At 51.6% G+C, this 21,130-nt stretch overlaps 2 protein-coding genes across 8 annotated transcripts in view; one reads left to right on the top strand and one right to left on the bottom strand.

Moving 5' to 3' along the window:
• TRAPPC1 (trafficking protein particle complex subunit 1) lies at nt 1-12,447 on the bottom strand. Of its 4 annotated transcripts, XM_053362179.1 has the most exons (6): nt 11,302-11,412; nt 10,789-10,887; nt 4,456-4,526; nt 3,428-3,566; nt 1,242-1,379; nt 1-789 (listed from the first exon to the last, which is right to left on the bottom strand). In XM_053362179.1, exons 2-5 carry the CDS (start codon nt 10,885-10,887, stop codon nt 1,251-1,253), a joined length of 438 nt encoding a protein of 145 aa, XP_053218154.1. In that variant the 5' UTR covers nt 11,302-11,412; the 3' UTR covers nt 1-789; nt 1,242-1,250. The 4 variants fall into 4 exon arrangements, with proteins under 4 accessions (XP_053218154.1, XP_053218153.1, XP_053218151.1 ...); XM_053362178.1 differs by lacking the exon at nt 11,302-11,412 and adding an exon at nt 12,349-12,447 and having other exon boundaries at nt 1-1,379; XM_053362176.1 differs by having other exon boundaries at nt 1-1,379.
• Nucleotides 12,448-12,666: 219 nt separating this feature from the next.
• CNTROB (centrobin, centriole duplication and spindle assembly protein) overlaps nt 12,667-21,130 on the top strand; it is a 32,604-nt gene continuing 24,140 nt past the window's right edge. For all 4 annotated transcript variants that reach the window (XM_053362164.1, XM_053362163.1, XM_053362165.1 and 1 more), the window contains exons 1-4: nt 12,667-13,008; nt 13,091-13,184; nt 14,583-14,661; nt 16,873-17,038. In XM_053362164.1, the coding sequence (XP_053218139.1) occupies nt 12,667-13,008; nt 13,091-13,184; nt 14,583-14,661; nt 16,873-17,038 (681 nt within the window). The remainder of the gene's footprint in view (nt 13,009-13,090; nt 13,185-14,582; nt 14,662-16,872; nt 17,039-21,130) is intronic.

Genomic DNA, 21,130 nt, shown 5'->3' with positions numbered 1-21,130 from the left:
AACAAGAGACATAATTTTTTAAATCAGCTCGCATTTAAAGAAGTGGGAAACAAGCTTGAATCACACACAGAACTCCCAGAGCTTAAAACGCTCAGAATGAACAACAGCGAATAAGGGAAGGGCGCAACTGGCCGTGGCCTTTCAAGGGGGGGGGGTGAAGCAAGACGGTGGTTAACCCAGGCACTTAATTTCTGGCCTGGAGGTGTATCTGCCGATGCTTTCGCTTTGTTTCCCTTCTCTGAACATCGAAGCCCGAGGAGGTAAAAAGCCCCGTGTGACGCAAAAACTTGAGACCAACGATTTAACGAGCCGGTTAGTCCAATTTGAAGAAGAGCTGCTGCCTCGCTGGCCTTTGGCATCTCGTTTGCAGGGCGACGAAGAAGCTGAGACTCCCATCTTGACATAGGGGTTTTTGTAGAGGTGGCCCAGCAGCCATTGCAAACATAACACAGCCTGGGGGGCAATGGCAGCCGAGTTAACCAGCAAATCCCAGAGAGTCCTAGAGAAGGCTGAGGGTGATCAAAGCAACTTCTGATCTTAAAGGTGGCATTTTGTTTAATTCACGAAAGGTGGACCCAGCAAAAAAAGGAATACAGTACAGCTCTCTTCTCGACCTGTGTTGCTTGTCGACCTTTCCTGGTGGCGGAAATGTGAAGTTGGATTGCTGGTCCGTCTTTTCGCGAGATGCGTTTGGGAAGGACGTGCCGCTGCATCTTCCGCTGTGTCCAAGCAGGACTCCCCCTAGCCCCGGGGCACTTGATGTCATGCCCAGGCTGGGAGAGCACTGGACTGGAAAGGCAGGAGAAGAGGCTGGCTATAAATAGGAGCTTGGGGGGCGGAGGGGGAAGAAAGGGATGAGGCAAAGCTCTATAAATAGAAAGGAAGAGGCCTGGGCTGGCAAAGGACTGTGTGTCACGGTGAGGAGGGGAAGGAAGAGGGGCTCTGGGGTCCCAACTAAGGGGGAATACGCAATGGGACAAAAGATGGAGCCGTGGGTCAAGGGGCGGTGGAGGGAACGGAGGAAAGCACTGCGGAGAAAGCCGCTGTCCGAAAGGTATCCAAGCTCAGAGTTCTGGTTTGGGCCACAAGTCTGTTATGGTTGAGGTGCAGGGAATGACTGTTGTTCTGACGATGGCACACCCAGCAGAGAAAGTGCCAAGCTCGCTGCCAGACACTACTCCACGTGCATCGTGGGAATTGTAGTATTTACAGCAATGGAACGGGAAAAGGCAAACACCCACCCGCACCACTTAGCCTGCCCGAGCTGAGAAGAAGGGCAGCCCACGGATGAAGCTGTCCAGCTTGCTCCGAAAGAGCTCGCTCTGGATGTTCTCGTTCAAGCTGCACAGAGGGTTTTTGACCACATACTCCACGTAGATCTAGGGAGGAGAGGGAAGAAGCTGACTGGAAGGAGAATCAGGAGGTCAGTGAGATGAGAATACCCCTCCTCCCCTCTGGACCCCAACTGAAACAGCTTCAGGGAAATGAAAACCAAACATTGGGAGACCTGCCGCTCCAAAAAAGATTTCTATTTTGACTAACCCCAGTGACTGATGTTTCATTCTTATTTTGGGATCATTCACACTTCTCTCAGGACAGCAGTAGATACCCTAAGAGCACCGCTCTCCCTGCTGCCAACACAGAAGTGGGAAATAAAGGACTCCCGTCCGCTTTGGCATGGTGGCAACCACTGAGTCAAAGCAACTGCTGGACAAGGAATGGGGCAAATGCACTGGAGGAGATGAATGAAAGGCCCAGAGGAAGCAGGAGCCTGGGCTCCTTTCTGAAAGGCTGCACCCCTAAACCCTAATCTGGTGGTCTTCCAACATCAGGTAACCGCTTTTTAACAAAAAATATACAGAGCTTTGGCCTGACCAGTTGATCTGTTTCACCTGCTGCTACCACTCTCTCTCATTTTTTACTCAGTTTACCCATAAAATATAAAAAGTACACCAACAGAAAAAAATCAGTACTGGGGAAAAATAATAAATTTTAAATACTGCATTAATGATCACTATACAGTCACATCTTGGAAGTCGAACAGAATCCGTTCTAGAAGTCCATTCGAATTCCAAAATGTTCAGAAACCAAAGCGCGGCTTCTGATTGGCTGCAGGAAGCTCCTGCAGCCAATCGGAAGCTGCGGAAGCCCGTCGGGCATTCGGCTTGCAAAAGAACGTTAAAAAACCGGAACACTCACTTCTGGGTTTTGATTGTTTGGGAGCCAAGGTATGACTGTACATAAACCACTCCCTGCCCCCCCCCCCGCCATTCTGATAACATGCCCATAGTTAACAGAAATTACCCATGGTTAACTTCTAGTGCTATTAACCAAGGGCCTGAAAACATAGCAAAACCTTAGCTCACCCTTCCCCAGCCTGGCGCCCCCCAGGCAGTTTGAACTGGGGGGTGTGGCTGGGAGTTGCAGCCCCAAATATCAGGAAGGCAACAGGCTGGTGGGGGCCAAATCAGACCCTCTTTAGAAACCAGAGGCATATCCCTCTCCCCGCTAATAACCCCACCGTACACAATAATCAGCTTTCCCAGCCTGGGTCCTCAGACATTCTTGGACTAGAAGTCCCATCATACCTGGCCATGCTGAATGATGGGAGTTGTAGTCCAACAGCATCGAGAGACCCAAGGCTGAGGATGGCTGCTGTAGGACACACCCTCCTGGTGGCCTCCAGCTGTTGCTGGACTCCCAGCCTCCATCAACCCCAACCAGCGCAACCAAGGGTCAGTGAAAGTGATGGTGGGCATTGCAGGACAACATCTGGAAGGCGCCAGATTGGAGTCGGCTGGGGGAATAACCCCTCTAGGAGCTGCGCCTGCTACGGCCTCGGTTCAGTATACCTGAAGGAGTGTCTCCACCTCCATCGTTCTGCCCGGACACTGAGGTCCAGCACCAAGGACCTTCTGGCGGTTCCCTCACTGCGAGAAGCCAAGTTACAGGGAACCAGGCAGGGGGCCTTCTCAGTAGTGGCGCCCACCCTGTGGAACGCCCTCCCCTCAGATGTGAAAGAGAAAAATAACTACCAAACTTTTAGAAGACATCTGAAGGCAGCCCTGTTTAGGGAAGCTTTTAATGTTTAATAGGTTATTGTATTTTAGTGTTTTGTTGGAAGCCGCCCAGAGTGGCTGGGGGGACCCAGCCAGATGGGCACGGTACAAATAATAAATTATTATTATTATTATTATTATTATTATTATTATTATTATTATGCCTTTGCTTATGCGAACAGAGGTTTGGCTGTTTACGCAGAACCATTTAGCAAATGAGCGGGCGGTGGCAGCGGGTGCCATGTGAATACTCCTCTTCCTTCACTGCAGAGTCGTTTGGAGGGCATCTTTACACAGGAGAGCCATTTAGGGATTATCATGGGATGGGGAGCAGGGGAGGAGGCGGCACCCCCCCACTTCCGACTCACATAGCTGTAGATCTGATGCAGGACATCTCGGATGTTGCCCACCCCTAAGTCTGTGTTCATCACCACCTTCAGTCCCGTGGGCGTCTCATAGTAGTTCAGCTTGTACTTGCTGGTCTGGAAGGAGAGGAAGCCGTCTTTCCTGGGGTGCAAGGAATTAAGGAGCACTGGAGGAAGGAGACGTCAGGCAAAGGCAGCTGGCTAAGCCCCCTCCCTCCCAAGCAAGTTTTACTCCTTAAGGACCGTATTTTTCGCTCTATAGGACGCACCGGACCATAGGAGGGGGAGAACAGGGGGGGAAAACATTTTTTCCTTGTTCTCCCCCTCTAAAACAAGGTGTGTTCTGTGTGTTCAAGGTGTGTTCACCCGAAGCCTCTGGAGCTCAGCTGGAGCTCCCGCTGGGCTCCGGAGGCTTTGGGTTCCTTTCGACCTGCTCTTTGGGGCTGGCGGGGGGGGGCGGAAGCACTGCTTTCCCCCACCGCCAGCCTCCAAACCAGGTCGGGGAGCAGCGCAGAGGCGGCGCGCCACCTTCCCGCTGCCCTCCGAGCTCGTGGGGCTGGCGGTGGGGGGAAGCGTTGCAGCCTTCCCCCCACCTTCATACAGCCTTCGTGGCCTCCGCAGGGCAGCGGGGTTAAGGCTTTGCGCAGCCATCCGCAAGCTAGAACAGTGAGACGGAGCGCTCCACACTATTCTGTCTGCAGGGACAGCCTTTGTAGCCTCCGCAGGGTAGCAGGATGAAGGCACCCCGCTGCCCTGCGGAGGCTTTGCGCAGCTAACCCCAAGCTAGAACAGCGAGACGGAGCGCTGCGCAGCTTTGGGATTAGCCACGCGGCCTGCATTCGCTCTATAGGATGTACACACATTTCCCCTTAGTTTTTGGAGGGGGAAAAGTGCGTCCTATAGAGCGAAAAATATGGTAGATAATGCTACTTCCCCCACTCCACGTGAATGAAAAAGGATTCAGTCAGGCTCCCTCTGTCAAAAAACCACAAGTGATACTTTTGAGGCTGCTGTTTAAGCAGAAAGGATACATGTCCACAGGGCTCATCTTGCTAACGAAGGAGCGGATGGAGAAGAGCATGCCATACATCAGCTTGAACTCCTGCAGGGAGGGAAAGAGAGAGAGAGAAGGAATGTGTTCACAGGGAGAATGGGGTGAGATTCCATGGCAAGGATGAAGAACTCCGTCATGCTCATTTGCTCTGCTCTGGCGCCACCCTGTGGCTAACCGTACAAGGACACCCATGGCACAGAAACCACAGACAAAGCCAACGGGATCCTTAAGAGATAATCAATGCAACTGATAGACATTAGGGTACGATATGTTACAGCAGCAGTAGTGCCTAGGAAAGTTAACCCATAACATGTGCAAAGCAGACTTGCATCATAGCCAAAAATAACTCACTAAAAAACCCCCAAATACAAAATATTCCTTCTGAAGCTGAATCTAAGAATATACAGTGGTACCTCGGGTTAAGTACTTAATTCGTTCCGGAGGTCCGTACTTAACCTGAAACTGTTCTTAACCTGAAGCACCACTTTAGCTAATGGGGCCTCCTGCTGCCGCTGCTGCACGATTTCTGTTCTCATCCTGAAGCAAAGTTCTTAACCTGAAGCACTATTTCTGGGTTAGCGGAGTCTGTAACCTGAAGCGTATGTAACCTGAGGTACCACTGTACTGTAGAGATGATTGCTTCACAAAAACCAACTTTACAAGGAGTAATTTCTAATGGTTGGCTACTGAATGTAACCCTCTGGCCTCTTGAGCACCTCTTCAAGAAACAAAACATCTTATCTGATGTGAATCACCCAAAGTCACATAACCAGCAGAACTTCCCCAAATGGAGCTTGCTGTTCCCCTGGAAGCTTCAACACCGGAATTCCCCAAATTAGAAAGTGGCGGCTGCTAAAGGGAAACTCAATAGTATCATTCAAGCTAGGAAGCTTTTGAACTTTTGTTTTTACTCACACCCTTCCCTCTCCCTGCCCCATGCACGTAAACACCACCACAATTTCATGCTTCCCCAGACAGAGCTTGTGTTTTGCACCGCGGATTAGTACAGGAGGTAGAAGTGTGCGGGTGGTTTAACCCACAGCGGGTGGCGCTGTGGGTTAAACCACAGAGCCTAGGACTTGCCGATCAGAAGGTCGGCGGTTCAAATCCCCGCAACGGGGCGAGCTCCCGTTGCTCGTTCCCTGCTCCTGCCAACCTAGCAGTTTGAAAGCACGCCAGTGCGAGTAGATAAATAGGTATCACTCCAGCGGGAAGGTAAACGGCGTTTCCGTGCGCTGCTCTGGTTCGCCAGAAGCGGCTTAGTCATGCAGGCCACATGACCCGGAAGCTGTACGCCAGCTCCCTCGGCCAATAAAGCGAGATGAGTGCCCAGAGTCGGTCACAACTGGACCTAATGGTCAGGGGCCCCTTTACCTTTACCTTAGAAGTGTGATGTTGCTGAACAATCCCCTTCCATGGAAGAATTACACTTTACACTTCAGGGTCCCTGCCACGCTCACAGTGCTAAATGTATCTTAGAACAGGCTTGCAAAGTTGCATAGAAGGAAAACATCCTCACATTTCCCCTTCTCTTCTGCTGAATGTGTACTGTCATTCTGTGGCACAAGAATGATTCCCCTTTGCTTGCTTACCTGGGACGGAAGTTCCACCAAGGCAAAACAGCACCTACCCACAATGCTGTGCTCTCCTCCAAACAATGAAGAGGGCACTGTAACACTATTTCAACTGTGTGTCCTGATCAGGGGCAAAGCACATGGGCCTAGGAGTGGCCTCGGACTCGACTGAGCTGCATGGATCCCGGATATAAGGCAGATTTCTATTCTTTTTCCAGCTAGGGGAGAGATCGCTGCAGTCATACCTTGGATCTCAAATGCCTTGGCTCCTGAACAAATCGGCTCCCGAACAATCGAAACCCAGAAGTGAGTGTTCCGGTTTTCAAATTATTTTTGAAAGCCGAACGTCCAGAGCGGACTGGAGCTTCCTGCAGCCAATCAGAAGCCGCGCTTTGGTTTCTGAACGTTTTGGAAGTCAAACCGAGTTCTGGAATGGATTCCGTTCAACTTCCAAGATACGACTGTACTTACTCCTGCTTTTGCTCTTCAATGGCAGGAGGAAGGCAGCCAGCGCAAAGCCACTCCTATCCCTGGCTTGAAGAAGGACTGGAAAGCTAAAGTGGGTTTGCTGGTGGTGGTTTTAAATGGGCAGAAAAGGTAGTCAGGATATCACTGCACAGCTGCTGATTAATCTTTTACTTAGTTTAAGCGCCACATTTTTTAAAAAATTACTTGCCAGCTTTGTTATGCCCACTTGGAACAGAGCCATCATTTCAAGGCTCTGCATCACGCAAGATTAACAGAGGTAGAAACTAAGTAACTTGCAGAACACTGCAGTTTGGTTTTCCTCCCCTCTGAACGGGCTCCCCCCCGCCCCCAAATCTGGATCTGGATCCATTCCAGTCTGGCTTCCGCGCTGGTCATGGGACCGAGACGGCTCTGGTCGCCCTAACAGATGATCTCCGCAGGCAGCTGGATCGAGGCGGGTCGGGGCTGCTGATTCTTCTAGACCTGTCAGCAGCCTTCGACATGGTCGATCACGAACTCCTAGACCACCGCCTTGCCGACGTGGGAGTCCAGGGCACAGTCCTCCAATGGCTGCGCTCGTTTCTCTCTGGTCGGGGACAGAGGGTGGCGCTTGGGGGGGAATTGTCATCGCGCCACTCCTTGGTGTGTGGAGTGCCTCAGGGTGTGATTCTCTCCCCGATGCTTTTTAACATCTTTATGCGCCCCCTCGCCCAGCTTTTCCGGAGTTTTGGGCTGGGTTGCCATCAGTATGCCGATGACACGCAACTCTATCTGTTGATGGATGGCCATCCTGACTCAGCCCCAGACACACTGACCAGATGTTTGGAAGCTGTGGCTGGATGGTTACGTGGGAGCCAGTTGAAGCTAAATCCTTCGAAGACAGAGGTCCTGTGGCTGGGACGGGACGATATGGGATTGGGGGAGCAACTCCCATCTCTTGCGGGGGCACAATTAGTGCCAGCACCGTCCGTTAAGAGTTTGGGTGTAACCTTCGACACCTCCCTTTCCATGGAGGCACAGATTGCAACTACAACAAAGGCGGCATTTTTCCATCTCCGCCAAGCTAAGCAGTTGGCTCCTTACCTCTCTCACCCTGACCTCACCACTGTGATCCACGCGACGGTCACCTCCAGACTGGATTATTGTAACTCGCTCTACGTGGGGCTGCCCTTGAGACTGACCTAGAAACTCCAGCGGGTGCAGAATGCTGCAGCGAGACTCCTTACGGGGTCTTCGCTGCGAGATCACATTCACCCGGTGCTATACCAGCTGCATTGGCTCCCGGTGGAATACAGGATCAGGTTTAACATGCTGGTTTTAACCTTTAAAGCCCTATACGGCCTAGGACCCTCGTACCTACGGGACCGCCTCTCCTGGTATGCCCCACAGAGAAACTTACGGTCTTCAAATAAAAACATCTTGAAGGTCCCAGGCCACAGAGAAGTTAGGCTGGCCTAAACCAGAGCCAGGGATTTTTCGGTTGTGGCTCCGATCTGGTGGAACGCTCTGTCCCAAGAGACTAGGGCCCTGCGGGACTTGACATCTTTCCGCAGGGCCTGCAAGACAGAGCTGTTCCACCAGGCCTTTGGCCAGGGCACAGCCTGACTCCCTCCCTCGGCAATCTTCGCGGAGCTCTGGCCCAATGGTTTCCAGTGGCTTGATTTGAATTAATTTTATAATGAATGGTTTTAGAGTTTGTGCTGTACTTTTGTACTGTTTTATTGTTGTTAGCCGCCCTGAGCCCGGCTTCGGCTGGGGAGGGCGGGATATAAATAAAAAGTTTTATTATTATTATTATTAAATCTACAGTGGGTGGGCAGAGATTAACAACAACAACAAACAACAACAACAACAACAACAATTTATTATTTATACCCCGCCCATCTAGCTGAGTTTCCCCAGCCACTCTGGGCGGTTTCCAATCAAGTGTTAAAAACAATACAGCATTAAATATTAAAAACTTCCCTGAACAGGGCTGCCTTCAGATGTCTTTTAAAGAGAAGATAGCTGCTTATTTCCTTCACATCTGGAGGGTGTTCTACAGGGTGGGCGCCACTACCGAGAAGGCCCTCTGCCTGGTTCCCTGTAACCTCACTTCTCGCAGTGAGGGAACCGCCAGAAGGCCCTCGGCGCTGGATCTCAGTGTCCAGGCTGAACGATGGGGGTGGAGACGCTCCTTCAGGTATACAGGACCGAGGCCGTTTAGGGCTTTAAAGATCCCAGTAAGAGACTGTTGCAGTGCATAGTTAAACTATGGAACTCACTCCCACAGGAGGCAGTGATGGCCACCAACCAACAGATGGTTTAAAAAGAGGATTAGACAAACTCTTGGAGGAGAAGGGGTATCAACTGACTCTAGCCATGATGCCTATCGTCTGCCTCCATGGTCAGAGGCAGCAATGCTTCTGAATACCAGTTGCTGGAAACAGCAGGAGGGGAGACGGCTCTTGTGCTTGGATCCCGTTTGTGAGTTTCCCACTGAAGCATCTGATTGGCCATTGTGAGAACAGGATAGGTCACTGGCTTGATCCAGCAGGGCTCTTCCTATAGTTATAAGGGGAAAAAATGCTCCCTTTCCCTTATGGGGTATTACGGAGCTCATATAGAGTCCTTAAGTGGGTTTCCTATCGGTAGGAGAAAACAGAGGCCAACCAGAGCATATTGAAAAGCAAAGCGGCTAGGAAGACTGATCTGTCGGAATTCAAGCCTTAGTCAGAGGAATTGGCCACTCTCCAGGTGCCCGGCTTGGATTCCTTGTTGACCTCCCCCGTCAGCGACTCCCGGCAAGACAAGGCGAGATCTCTATCGGCGATTCTTCCCAACGTGAGAAGAACACAACCACTCCTCCCCTTCCATTCCCAGGGAGGGGAGAGAGACAGACAGAAATGTATTTACATGCCTTTATTTCTGTCTTTCCAGCAGTACAGAGAAAACGTGTCTGCACTCTCTTAACACCAACAGCAGAGAGAGAATAACTCCTCCCATGTACTTCCAGTACAGGGTCATGTGACACTCTGAGCTAACATCCGGTGCTCAGTGCACAGAATAGACTGTTCCTTTGTTCCCACGGTACAGTCCCAAAACATCAACATCCTGTTTGGCTTTCCAGCCTTCTGGAGCACTCTTTCCAGCATTGCTCCTTTTTCGTAACATCCTCCCCCAAAAGAATCAATGCGTGTTGCGGCAAGCAAAGCGTGATCCAGAGAAGAAAACAAACAGTTGTTATACACATAACACTCCCCTGTTGTTTCAGTTCCACCCTTGGAACTCCTCGCCACTGGTTTCCCCAGTGTACCTCTCTGGTTGTCTGGCTTCCAAGGAATGAGTGCATCTGCATTACCTTGGCTAGCAACTCTCTGTTGTGTCTTTGTCTCTGACTTAGACACAGCTCCAACCTGTCCTCGGTTGTTTACAACAGCAACACATGCAACAGCTAAGTTAGCAAACTCTTTTGAGTACCTTTTGGGTGGTTCACCCTTTGTAACTCTCTCAGACCTTCGTAAGAGGTGCTGATCCTCTCTGCTCACTGGTTCAGTCTCAGGACTCTTAAGAGAACCAGTTCCAATAGTAAACAGTGGTTCATCCTTCACCAGTGAAGGTCTATCCATTGTGTGAGATTTCCTCTCAATGACTGTGACAACTGAGCTCTTTGAGCTATCACTGTCGCTCTCAGTACCACTGTAATCTGTAAAAGGATTCATTCAAGGAACTGTTGCAACAGGGTCCCCACTCACCACATGCAGGAGGGAGGAGAACCCTGAACAATGGTGCGCAAGCCCTTATATAGACTGTTGAAATTGCCCACCCTGTAGCCCAAGACCACCCCCCAAAACATCATGCATACATCACAGAAGGAGGTGGTCTACAGCAGAAATCCTGCCTGCCAGGATACCTGATAATGGTCACTGACTGCATTACCTAGGCAGACTGGTTATTCTTTTGTAATGGTTAATACTTTAGTTCCTGAATCCAGGTCACTGGCTCACCCTATTCGTACACAAATGCACCCTTAAGTCAGGATTTGCAAGCAAAAAGACTTTCCCCATTTGCCTCTCTTACTGCAGAGGAATATTTGAGGTAATTGGGAGAGTCAAAATGGCTTCAGGATTGCACTCTGATACTATTTCAGACATATGGTATATTTAGATATGTGTGCATTTATGAATATTTACTCTATATCTGAGACCTTAAAATTCTTATAACACTATGTCCTTAGCAGGCTTAAGCCTTGGCATTCTGCTCTGCATATCTCAAGCCTCAAGTCTCACCTCGTCTTTAGAGATGCCGGCTTGCTTCTTCCGGTTCCACTCACTGTAGTGCAGGCAGATTCCATTGCGGTCGAATATGTACAAATTATGCACCGTCATCTGCAAGGAAAGTGAGGAATCCCATCATGCACACCTGACATGGATACAGAGATCCCACCCATCACCAGGTCCAATTGCTTGTGGAGGCATTTAGTGGGGTCAGAAAAGGTGTGTCCCCCCCACAAGGCATCCCCCCCACCCATGACTTCCTTTTGGGGCACCAAAAAGAGAGGTGTGGCTCTTGGCAGGAGTGGTGCCAGCGATGTTGGCTTCCCAGAAAATTTCCTATGCAACTTAGGGTTAGTTGCACAGGCTAATGACTCTACCCAGTCTCCCCCACCAGCGCTGGGCTGGTCCTGCCCTTGGTGGGGAAGGTCGGGGGGTCGCCGTTTTGGCCCCTCGGCGGGCTCCCCGTATTGAAGACCCTCCGGGGCCTACAGCCCCCGCCCGCATCCCTCAGTACCGGAGTCTCACCTTCGTCTCTATGGCAACCCCCTCCCTGCTCGGCAGCTTCCGAATCCTCTTATACTTCCGGGAGGAGAGAGCGCGAGAGAGCGCGGTAGGGCATATGCGCGCGCTGATTGGTCCACCGCTCGGCGCGTGCTCTTGTCACCACGCTTCCGCCCGCCCTCATCTCGATCGGCGGCTCGCGCACGCGCATTCTCTCTTTCCCCGCCCGGCGCGCTCTTGCCCTCAAGCAAAATGGCGGCGGCGGCCTCCCCGCCCTCCCTGCCAAGGTGGTTGCCAGGAGTTGCGTTGGCCTAAGCCAAATGAAAACCAAGCCTTGGTTGGTTTGGGTTTTGTATTTTTTTTTGTGTGTGCTATTTTTGAGGGCGGGCGGCGCGGGCTAGGAGTGAGCGAGCGCGGGACGGAAGGAGAGCGAGGGCGTTTAAAACGGCGGGAAAAAACCGGGCCCGCGGGGGAGTGTGTGTGAGAGAGAGAATTAGGATTTACCTCAACGTTTTTAGGGAGAGGGGAGCGCAGTGTGGGCGGGGCCTGTGGCAGGTGCGAGGCGAGGGACAGGTGTGGGCGGGGCCATAGGATTGTGGGTGGAGCTCCAGGGGGATTTGGGGGTGGGAATTGTAGGAGGGGGCCTGCCATTAAAATTGAGGTGGGGGCGCTTAAAGGGGAAGGGAGTGTGTGATGTGGGGGGAGGCATGCTTGGGGTTGTTTTCAGTTTTCAGAAAGTGAGTGGGGAGCTTTAAGGGGCAAGAAGAGGGATCCCTCTAGGGCAGGAGTGGGGGGCTGGCAGAGCAGGACCCTCCGGATGTTGCTGGACTACAGATCCCATTGCCCCTGGGCGCTGGCTGTGGCTGATGGGACTTATAGTCCAGCAGCCTGGCGGGGGGTGGTGGTGGCCCACCCAGGTGCCCTGGATCCATAGAGCTTTAACCAAGCAGGAGTTGAGCTCTTGCCACGTGCCCACCAGGAAATGGGGACTAATGCCACCATACAGGGCAAAGGCTAGCAGTGGCGCAGGGCAGGGCTTTTCTTCAGCTGGGATCCGACCCCTGGTGTCACCTGTGTTCTTCCCGGTGTCCTGCTGTAAGCTCATTTCTGTGCCCCTCACGGGTATCGTTTTCTCTTCAGGCCATCAACTGAGAAGTACCACCTGCCCTGTCCTGTTCCTGCAGCCCCAGGTGAGGCCTCTCCTTCCAGCATCTCCTTGCCGGCACTCCGGACGGGCCAGCATGTCTGAAAGCACCTTCCATCTGTCGGAGTCCCGTTGTCACGGGACACTCCACATTATGACAGGGACTCTGGGCTTCTGAGCACGGAACTCCTGCAGCCTGGCCGGCCTGGGCAAAGGCTTTGGAACCACCACCTCCAACTGTACCGATGGCCGACAAGAGTGCCTGCAGGACTTTGAGCTCCTCCATCCACAGTGAGGATCTTCTGAGCGACATGGAGCTGCTGCCACCCTCGGCTCCTGCCAGCCCAGGGCAAAAGGTCCCTTCCTCTCAGGCGGGCACCCCCTATACCTCCCAGGTGACGGCGCAACTCTATGCCTCGCTGCACCAGAGCCGGCAGGCTGAGGCTCAGGCCCGCTCCCACCTGGAGAACCAGCACAGCTTGGGCCTCTCCAGGGAAGCGGAGGCCCCCGAAGTAGATCTGGACACTCTGGCGGAGGAGCTCAGCCACCGGCTCTCGACCAGCGTGGAGGCCAGCACCTACAGGAAGGTGAGGAGGAGAGGTCATGTGGCTGGGGAGAGGCTGGAGACGCAGGATAAAACACCCAGGCCTCTTTCATTCTCTCCTGCAGGGACCTGCCGTCGAGTCCCGCCACATCTCTGAGATGGAGAACGTGCGCTGCCATCTGCAAGGCATGCTCCGTGGGAACAGGGATGCTGCTCACGGTGAGAGTATCAAAAATTTATTTAGTCATTTAGTCATGTCCGACTCTTCGTGACCCCTGGACCAGAGCACGCCAGGCACTCCTCTCTTCCACTGCCTCCCGCAGTTTGGTCAAACTCATGCTGGTAGCTTTGAGAACACTGTCCAACCATCTCGTCCTCTGTCATCCCCTTCTCCTTGTGCCCTCCATCTTTCCCAGCATCAGGGTCTTTTCCAGGGAGTCTTCTCTTCTCATGAGGTGGCCAAAGTCTTGGAGCCTCAGCTTCAGGATCTGTCCTTCCAGTGAGCACTCAGGGCTGATTTCCTTCAGAATGGAGAGGTTTGATCTTCTTGCAGTCCATGGGACTCTCAAGAGTCTCCTCCAGCACCAGAATTCAAAAGCATCCATTCTTCGGCAATCAGCCTTCTTCATGGTCCAGCTCTCACTTCCATACATCACTACTGGGAAAACCACAGCTTTAACTATACGGATCTTTGTTGGCAAGGTGATGCCTCTGCTTTTTAAGATGCTGTCTAGGTTTGTCATTGCTTTTCTCCCAAGAAGCAGGCGTCTTTTAATTTCGTGGCTGCTGTCACCATCTGCAGTGATCATGGAGCCCAAGAAAGTAAAATCTCACACTGCCTCCATTTCTTCCCCTTCTGTTTGCCAGGAGGTGATGGGACCAGTGGCCATGATCTTCGTTTTTTTGATGTTGAGCTTCAGACCATATTTTGCGCTCTCCTCTTTCACCCTCAATAAAAGGTTGTTTAATTCCTCCTCGCTTTCTGCCATCAATGTTGTGTCATCTGCATATCTGAGGTTGTTGATATTTCTTCCGGCAATCTTAATTCCGGCTAGGGATTCATCTAGCCCAGCCTTTCGCATGATGAATTCTGCATATAAGTTAAATAAGCAGGGAGACAATATACAGCCTTGCCGTACTCCTTTCCCAATTTTGAACCAATCAGTTGTTCCATATCCAGTTCTAACTGTAGCTTCTTGTCCCACATAGAGATTTCTCAGGAGACAGATGAGGTGATCAGGCACTCCCATTTCTTTAAGAACTTGCCATAGTTCAAGCCCCTTCGCCACGGCAAGGCAGTGATCCATGAAGGGGGTACCAAAAATAGGATTAAAAAGAAGCTTTTTGTGGGGGAACATGGTCCAACCAGACATCCTTTTGGAGAGGCTCCCCTAATCCTGGTCCTTTTTACTCACTTTCCTGCATGGCACACTTCCACTGCAACCCACCTCTTGATCTCTCATCTCACCCCTGAATCTATAGCAGGTTCTCTCTCTAGCCAGCCTCCCAAGCAGGAACACTGGAAGTGGCCTTATACCAAAATCGGAGCCGGTTCTCCCTTCACCCCCAAAGCTGCTTCCGACCTGCAGACAACAATTTCCCCCTCTCTGCCTGCAGGGGATGCTGTGGCACTGCGAACTTTTGAGCGGAAAGACGATGACTCCTTTGAGAGTGACAGCACGACAGCCTTGCTCAAGTAAGTTCATCTCAGGACATGAACAGACTTCCTAGGCTCTGGGCAGTGGTTGGTGTGTTTTTCTAAAAAGAAAAATAGGTCCTGCTATGCTGCGGAAGGCACAGCCTCCCGGAGGTGCTTTAGCGCAACCCTTTGAACGCCAAAGCACATTCCAGGAAGGTGCCTGAGGATCATAAAAGTCGTGCCAGAGCAGAGGCATTTGGGCATGATCCTTATGATCGCCAAAGCACCTTCTGGGAGAAGCGGCGGCAGTGAGATGGTGGCAGGGAAAAAGAGGTAGCAGTATGCTATACTGATGCGTACCGACCGAAAAAAGAGCATTTGCTCTGGGTCAGTTGCTATTGTAGCCTTGAGGGGTTCCTGCTACACAGCTCTTCCCAGCCAGAAGCAGCTGCACCTCAGGAGACAGATAAAGAACCCCGTTTAAGCTCTTGGGTGAATTTCAGTTTCTGTTGAGGAGCCTTGATGTTTCGCCACATGCTGCTTTTTTTAAAAACTCATTGGGGGGCCTTTGACAACCGTGGCTTGGTTTGCATGCAACACAAACCTTGGTTCAGTCCTGAGCCTTGGTAATGTGCATGAGTTTCTGATTGGTTTTGCTTGGTGCATTCAGAGGCTCATGCATGTCATGAGAAACCATGGTTCAGTGTTGCGTGCAGATCAGAATTTACTTCTCTGCTTCCTCACACATTTGAAGGATGAATGGGGGTGCCTTCCCTTTAGCTAGGGTGTTGTTGTTTAGTCGTGTCCGACTCTTCGTGACCCCCTGGACCAGAGCACGCCAGGCACTCCTGTCTTCCACTGCCTCCCGCAGTTTAGTCAAACTCATGTTTGTAGCTTCGAGAACACTGTCCCACCATCTCGTCCTCCGTCGTCCCCTCCTCCTTGTGCCCTCCATCTTTCCCAATATCAGGGTCTTTTCCAGGGAGTCTTCTTTTCTCATGAGGTGGCCAAAGTCTTGGAGCCTCAGCTTCAGGATCTGTCCTTAGAGTGAGCACTCAGGGCTGATTTCCTTCAGAATGGAGAGGTTTGATCTTCTTACAGTGCATGGGACTCTCAAGAGTCTCCTCCAGCACCAGAATTCAAAGCTAGGGTAGATGATCTCATACAAAGCTTATCTTTGGAGTCCACGGTTCTAGAGAGCAGAGGTGGAGAACTGGATCTGGCTGGTGGGCCAGATCCCTTAACTCCACTACCCTCTGCAGGTCACCAACTTATCAATCACATGACATCACAGTGATGTGATTCCCCAACCCCCGGGCTAGCATAGAGCTTGTACCTCACTTTGAAGCCCTGTGGATCAGCTTTAAAGCACCACACACAGCTCTGTGCCAGTCCCGAATATCAGCTGTTCTTGCATAGAGCAGCGCAGGCACTTAAGCACCAACAACCAGCTGGTGGTCACGGCTTCACAGCGCGGCCATGCAGGGCATTGCAGGTGCGCCTGATTTGCAGCGCCTGCAACCCCCCCTTTTTTGGCTGAGTCCTGCCTGTACCTGCACCTCACATTGTGGGGTGGAACAGGTGGGCAAGGCTTGGCCAAACAAAGTCCTAAAAGGTAAAGGGACCCCTGACCATTAGGTCCAGTCGCAGACAACTCTGGGGTTGCGGCGCTCATCTCGCTTTATTGGCCGAGGGAGCCGGCGTACAGCTTCCGGATCAAGTGGCCAGCATGACTAAGCCGCTTCTGGTGAACCAGAGCAGCTCACGGAAATGCCGTTTACCTTCCCGTCGGCGCGGTACCTATTTATCTACTTGCACTTTGACGTGCTTTCAAACTGCTAGGTTGGCAGGAGCAGGGACCGAGCAACGGGAGCTCACCCCGTCGCGGGGATTCGAACCGCTGACCTTCTGATCGGCAAGTCCTAGGCTCTGTGGTTTAACCCACAGTGCCACCCGTGTCCTTAAGGCCCAGCTAATGAGGCCTGTGGGCCAGAAATCACCCACGATAGAGAAATGCAGAGACCCCAGTGTAGGAGGATTATATGACAGCCCTTGGAGTGAAAGGCCAGGAAGTGGTTCAGCCAACCCTGAAACGTTGAGAGAGAGAGAGCGGGCTCTAGAACTCCTGGGTCCTTGTCCTTGCGTCTTGGGGATAGAAGATGCTGGAAGCTAAAGAGTAAGAGTATCAGAAGGGTGGAGGGCTCGATTGTGGCTGGTTTTGAAGGAGCCTCTGTTGCCTTCATGTCCCCTTTCCGTTTGTCCCCTTAGCGCCAGGCCCCTGCAGGAGGTCTCTCCTCCTGGCTCCCTAGCCGGCTTTGAGCAGCTATTTCCCCGCTACACCAGTCTGCGCTTGGGCCAAGTCCGTGAGCATCTGCCATATGCCGACTCCCACCTGCTGAAGGACTCTTTGGACAAGGAGCAGGCCCGGCGGAAGGTGAGTGGCACCAGACAGCTGTGGAGCCTGCCTGAAGGATTCACAAAGGATTGTGGCAGAATGGGGGAACGGGTGGCTGCTAGGACTGGGTCTGCTCTGTCCTCTTTTTCCCCCAAATTGCTTTTAAAAGTCACAGGCATTATCAAAGGTCAAAGATAGATTGCAGCAAGGCAATGAATTGATTTTAGAATGTATTTCAATTAATTGATTGTGATTTTATGTAAAGTGTGTTACTTTTACTGTTGTTAGCCGCTCTGAGCCTGGCTTCGGCTGGGGAGAGCGGGATATAAATAAAATTTTATTAGTAGTAGTAGTAGTAGTAATTAATTAAATAATTAAATAATTAAACAATTATTAATATTGTTATTAAGGGACGCGGGTGGCGCTGTGGGTAAAACCTCAGTGCCTAGGACTTGCCGATCGTATGGTCGGCGGTTTGAATCCCCGCGGCGGGGTGAGCTCCCGTCTTTCGGTCCCAGCTCCTGCCCACCTAGCAGTTCGAAAGCACCCCTAAGTGCAAGTAGATAAATAGGTGCCGCTTTATAGCGGGAAGGTAAACGGCGTTTCCGTGTGCTGCACTGGTGCTGGCTCGCCAGAGCAGCTTCGTCACGCTGGCCACGTGACCCGGAAGTGTCTCCGGACAGCGCTGGCCCCTGGCCTCCTAAGTGAGATGGGCGCACAACCCTAGAGTAGGACACGACTGGCCCGTACGGGCAGGGGTACCTTTACCTTTAATATTGTTATTATTTATACCCTGCCCATCTGTCTGGGTTTCCCCAGCCACTCTGGGCGGCCACCAACAGAATGTTAAAAACACGATAAAATTAAAAACGCGATGAACAAATAAAAATTTGCCACACTGAATTTTTTACTGATAAGAAATGCATTGGAAAATGAACAGATCACAATTAGGAATGTCCTCAGTATCACCTGGATGTTCTTGCTTTCATTTTGAAAAGATTTGCAAAAAAAAATATTAATTTTTTGATACTATACTACACTGAAATGTCTCTTTGATTGTCCTTGAATCTTCCTGCCACACCTGCCATCCTCTCCTGCCACACCCTCTGAGAACCATTGCCCTAAACAAAGAGATCCAACTGCTTGAGGATTTCTTTGCCGGGGAAAATATTCCACGCCGGCTGGTGTCTAGTGAAAATCGCAGCCTAGTCCATTGGCCCAGCGGCCTCGCACCCCACCCCCCCTTCTCACCTGAGCCTTTCCTAATTGGCAGGATTACTGCTTTGCATTAGGCAACCAAAGAGGCTTGAAGGATGGACCAGTATGGCTGGAGAGGGGGGTATGAAGTAAGTGTCATGTGACCTGCGACTTTAAGTAAAGCTACTCGGACTTAGCCGGTATCATGGCCCATAATGAGCTTTCTGACCTTCCAGCCACGTGCCCCCCTACATTCACCTTCAACATGGGCAGAGTTCCATGGGCAGTTAGGAAGACGGGATCAGGGCTGCAAGCTGCAGTTGTTGCTGAACTGTAACCTCTTCACGAAAGAAACCAGGAGTCCTGACTTCTCTGGGGAAAGGGATCCAGTAGATCTGCTTTTCAGCAGCCCCTTCATCTCAGTGGATTGCAATGCTGGAAGGGGCGACAGCCCTGATATGTGCCCAAACAGTGCAGAAAAGCCTCTGCTTTAAAAGCGCACCACCTTTGGGGTCCGCCGGTTTCACCGTCAAATCAAGGCTGCGTTTCCTGGATTTGCAAGGAAGCGACGCCTGAGTTTGTGTGTTCGTGTCAGCCCTGATCTTCAGCCAAAGGGAAGTGGAGCTGAACTTCCAGAGATCTTCAGAGTTCTCTGTGGCACCCTTTTCTTCTCCCACCTCCCAAAAGCTTGCCAAGTGAAAATATATTTGGTGGTGGTTGGTTTTTTTAAAAAAACAATTTTATGCAAAATCAGCAGGAGGCCATGAGACTTTGCTTTGATTTCCATGATTTAGGATGCAGAATGTGGCTCCGTTCTGGGGCAGAACTTGAATTTGTTAAGCTTCATGCAGCCTGTATAGCCCTAGACATGGCTGTATACTTGCGACACCATAATAACTCATCTAGAAAATAATAACTTCAGCTTCACTAGCGTGGATATGGGCACCTGCTCTTTTCACAACAGGTGGGGAATATTCACTCTTCCCCCCTCTTTAAGCTGGGGTGGACAGGCTAAAGTTTTTGGGTGTGGTCTACTTTCCCTGTTGGGTTTTGGTCTCACTAGTTTCCAATGGCCCAGCAATTAGTTTTCAGAATACAAGAGTGCCTAACACAGAATATTGTGAGAGGTGAAATCATTCCTCACTTGTGTCAGTTGCTCTTGAGTCGGCACTCATGGTCGTGAATATATGAAGTGCCTTGTTGGATCGGGCCGAAGCCCACATAGTGCAGCATTCTTTGCAGATAACCTAATAAAAACCTGCTAGATCAGGCCAGCTCCCATCTAGTTCAACATCCTGTTCTCACAGTGGCCAACCAGATCCCTGTGGGAAACCTGCAAGCAGGATTGGAGCACGGCCACCCTCCCTTCCTGTGACTTCTAGCAACTGGTATTTGCTTCCTCAAATTCTGGAGGCAGAGCACAGCCATTGCGAGCCCTCTCCGCAGTGAATTTGTCTAATCCTCTTTTAAAGTCATCTAGGTTGCTGGCCATCGCTGTCTCCTCTGGGAGGGAGTTCTGTAGTTTAACTGTGTGCTCCTTTTCTCCATCCTAAACTTTCAACATTCAGAGACCTGCTCAAGGGGCAGCTCTTAGGCTGTGCAAAAAAGGTGCAGGCACCTCATTTGAGCCCAACCCTTCCTTTTAATCCACTCTCGGGTGCATTTTACAGGAGTGCTCTCAAGTACCCACTTTGTCATTGTTATCCCCCTGCCCTCCGGCTTGTGTTCAACTCCAGCCTCCTTCCAAACCTGCAGACAGAATCCTGCCTCCATCTCGTTCTCCTCTCTTGTCCTAACCATCTTCCGGAGACAAGGGAGCGGAGTGGGTGGTGGCGATGATGGCAGAGGAGGCCAGCCCTGACCAGGAGGAGGCGCTGGCGTGCCGCAGACCCAGCCCACGTGCCGGTGGAACAAGCCTGACCTTGGTGATGTTGCTGCCGAGCGCCTTGCCCGGCTTTAAGCCGCTTGCTGGGGAGGGTGGAGGGCTAGGCGGCCCCCTCCCGAGGCTCAATTTAGCCCTCTAAGCCTATTAGAGCGCAGGAGCCTGCTCTGCCTGGCCCAGGTGCTGCCGGGAACCCAAAGTAAGCTCCAGGGCTCTGAGTCCTGGAACTTCCTGGGAGAAATATTCTGGAGGACTCAAATCTCGGCCTTTCTGGGAGTGTGTGGGTCAAGCGGATTCTTCCCCATAGCGTTGCCCATGCAAAGGAGTTATATCCTTTCAAGCAGCCCCTGAACACCAGGGCTTACTTTTTAAAAAGAGTTTAAAAGAGAGCTTTCCCTCCTTCTTGGTCCCAGAGCAGCAAGGAGAGGCACCCATCTATTAGGGCTTTTTTGCTCCATGCTTGAGCCCCAACACACACACACACACCCCACTGAATATACTTGGAACTCTCATTCATTGGACACCCTGGGCTGATTTATGCCAGGCTACATTTCGGTGGCGCATTTGCCACAGGGTGGTCCCCGCTGTAGCCAAACCAGGTGCCCGACCGTTCAGCTATGCCCCCCCCCAAAGGTGCGCGGCCAACCTAGGAGTCAGGCTCAGGTCCGCAGCACGACAGGCAGGGATGCCAGTCCCTCTGCTACAAACGCTGCCTGTAACACAGCGTTGTGATGAACGTGTCTGGGTGGGAGGAGAGCGGATTACTCGCTGGGACGTGGCAACTTGCAGTGGTACTGCAGGAAGGTGGTAGAAGCAGGTGCGACATCTCAACGGACGTCCGGCTGGCTAAAAGCAACTCCAGTCCCAGTTTAACGAGGCCTGGGAGTATATTGTGACACTGAAAAGTCATATGAATCGGGCCCAGACAGGTCTGCCTCGGGAAAGCCTTCCTGATTCAAGGCTCCCTAGCCCAAGAAGCCCCCTCAGTGGGGCTTGAAGGCCACTGACTAATATCATAACAGATGGGCAGGTACGCCCTGAGATGCAAGTGA

This window comes from Podarcis raffonei, chromosome 13, assembly GCF_027172205.1.
Source record: "Podarcis raffonei isolate rPodRaf1 chromosome 13, rPodRaf1.pri, whole genome shotgun sequence".
Lineage (NCBI taxonomy): Eukaryota > Metazoa > Chordata > Lepidosauria > Squamata > Lacertidae > Podarcis > Podarcis raffonei.
Note: the sequence above shows the minus strand (reverse complement) of the source record. Positions and strands in the feature narration are given on the sequence as shown.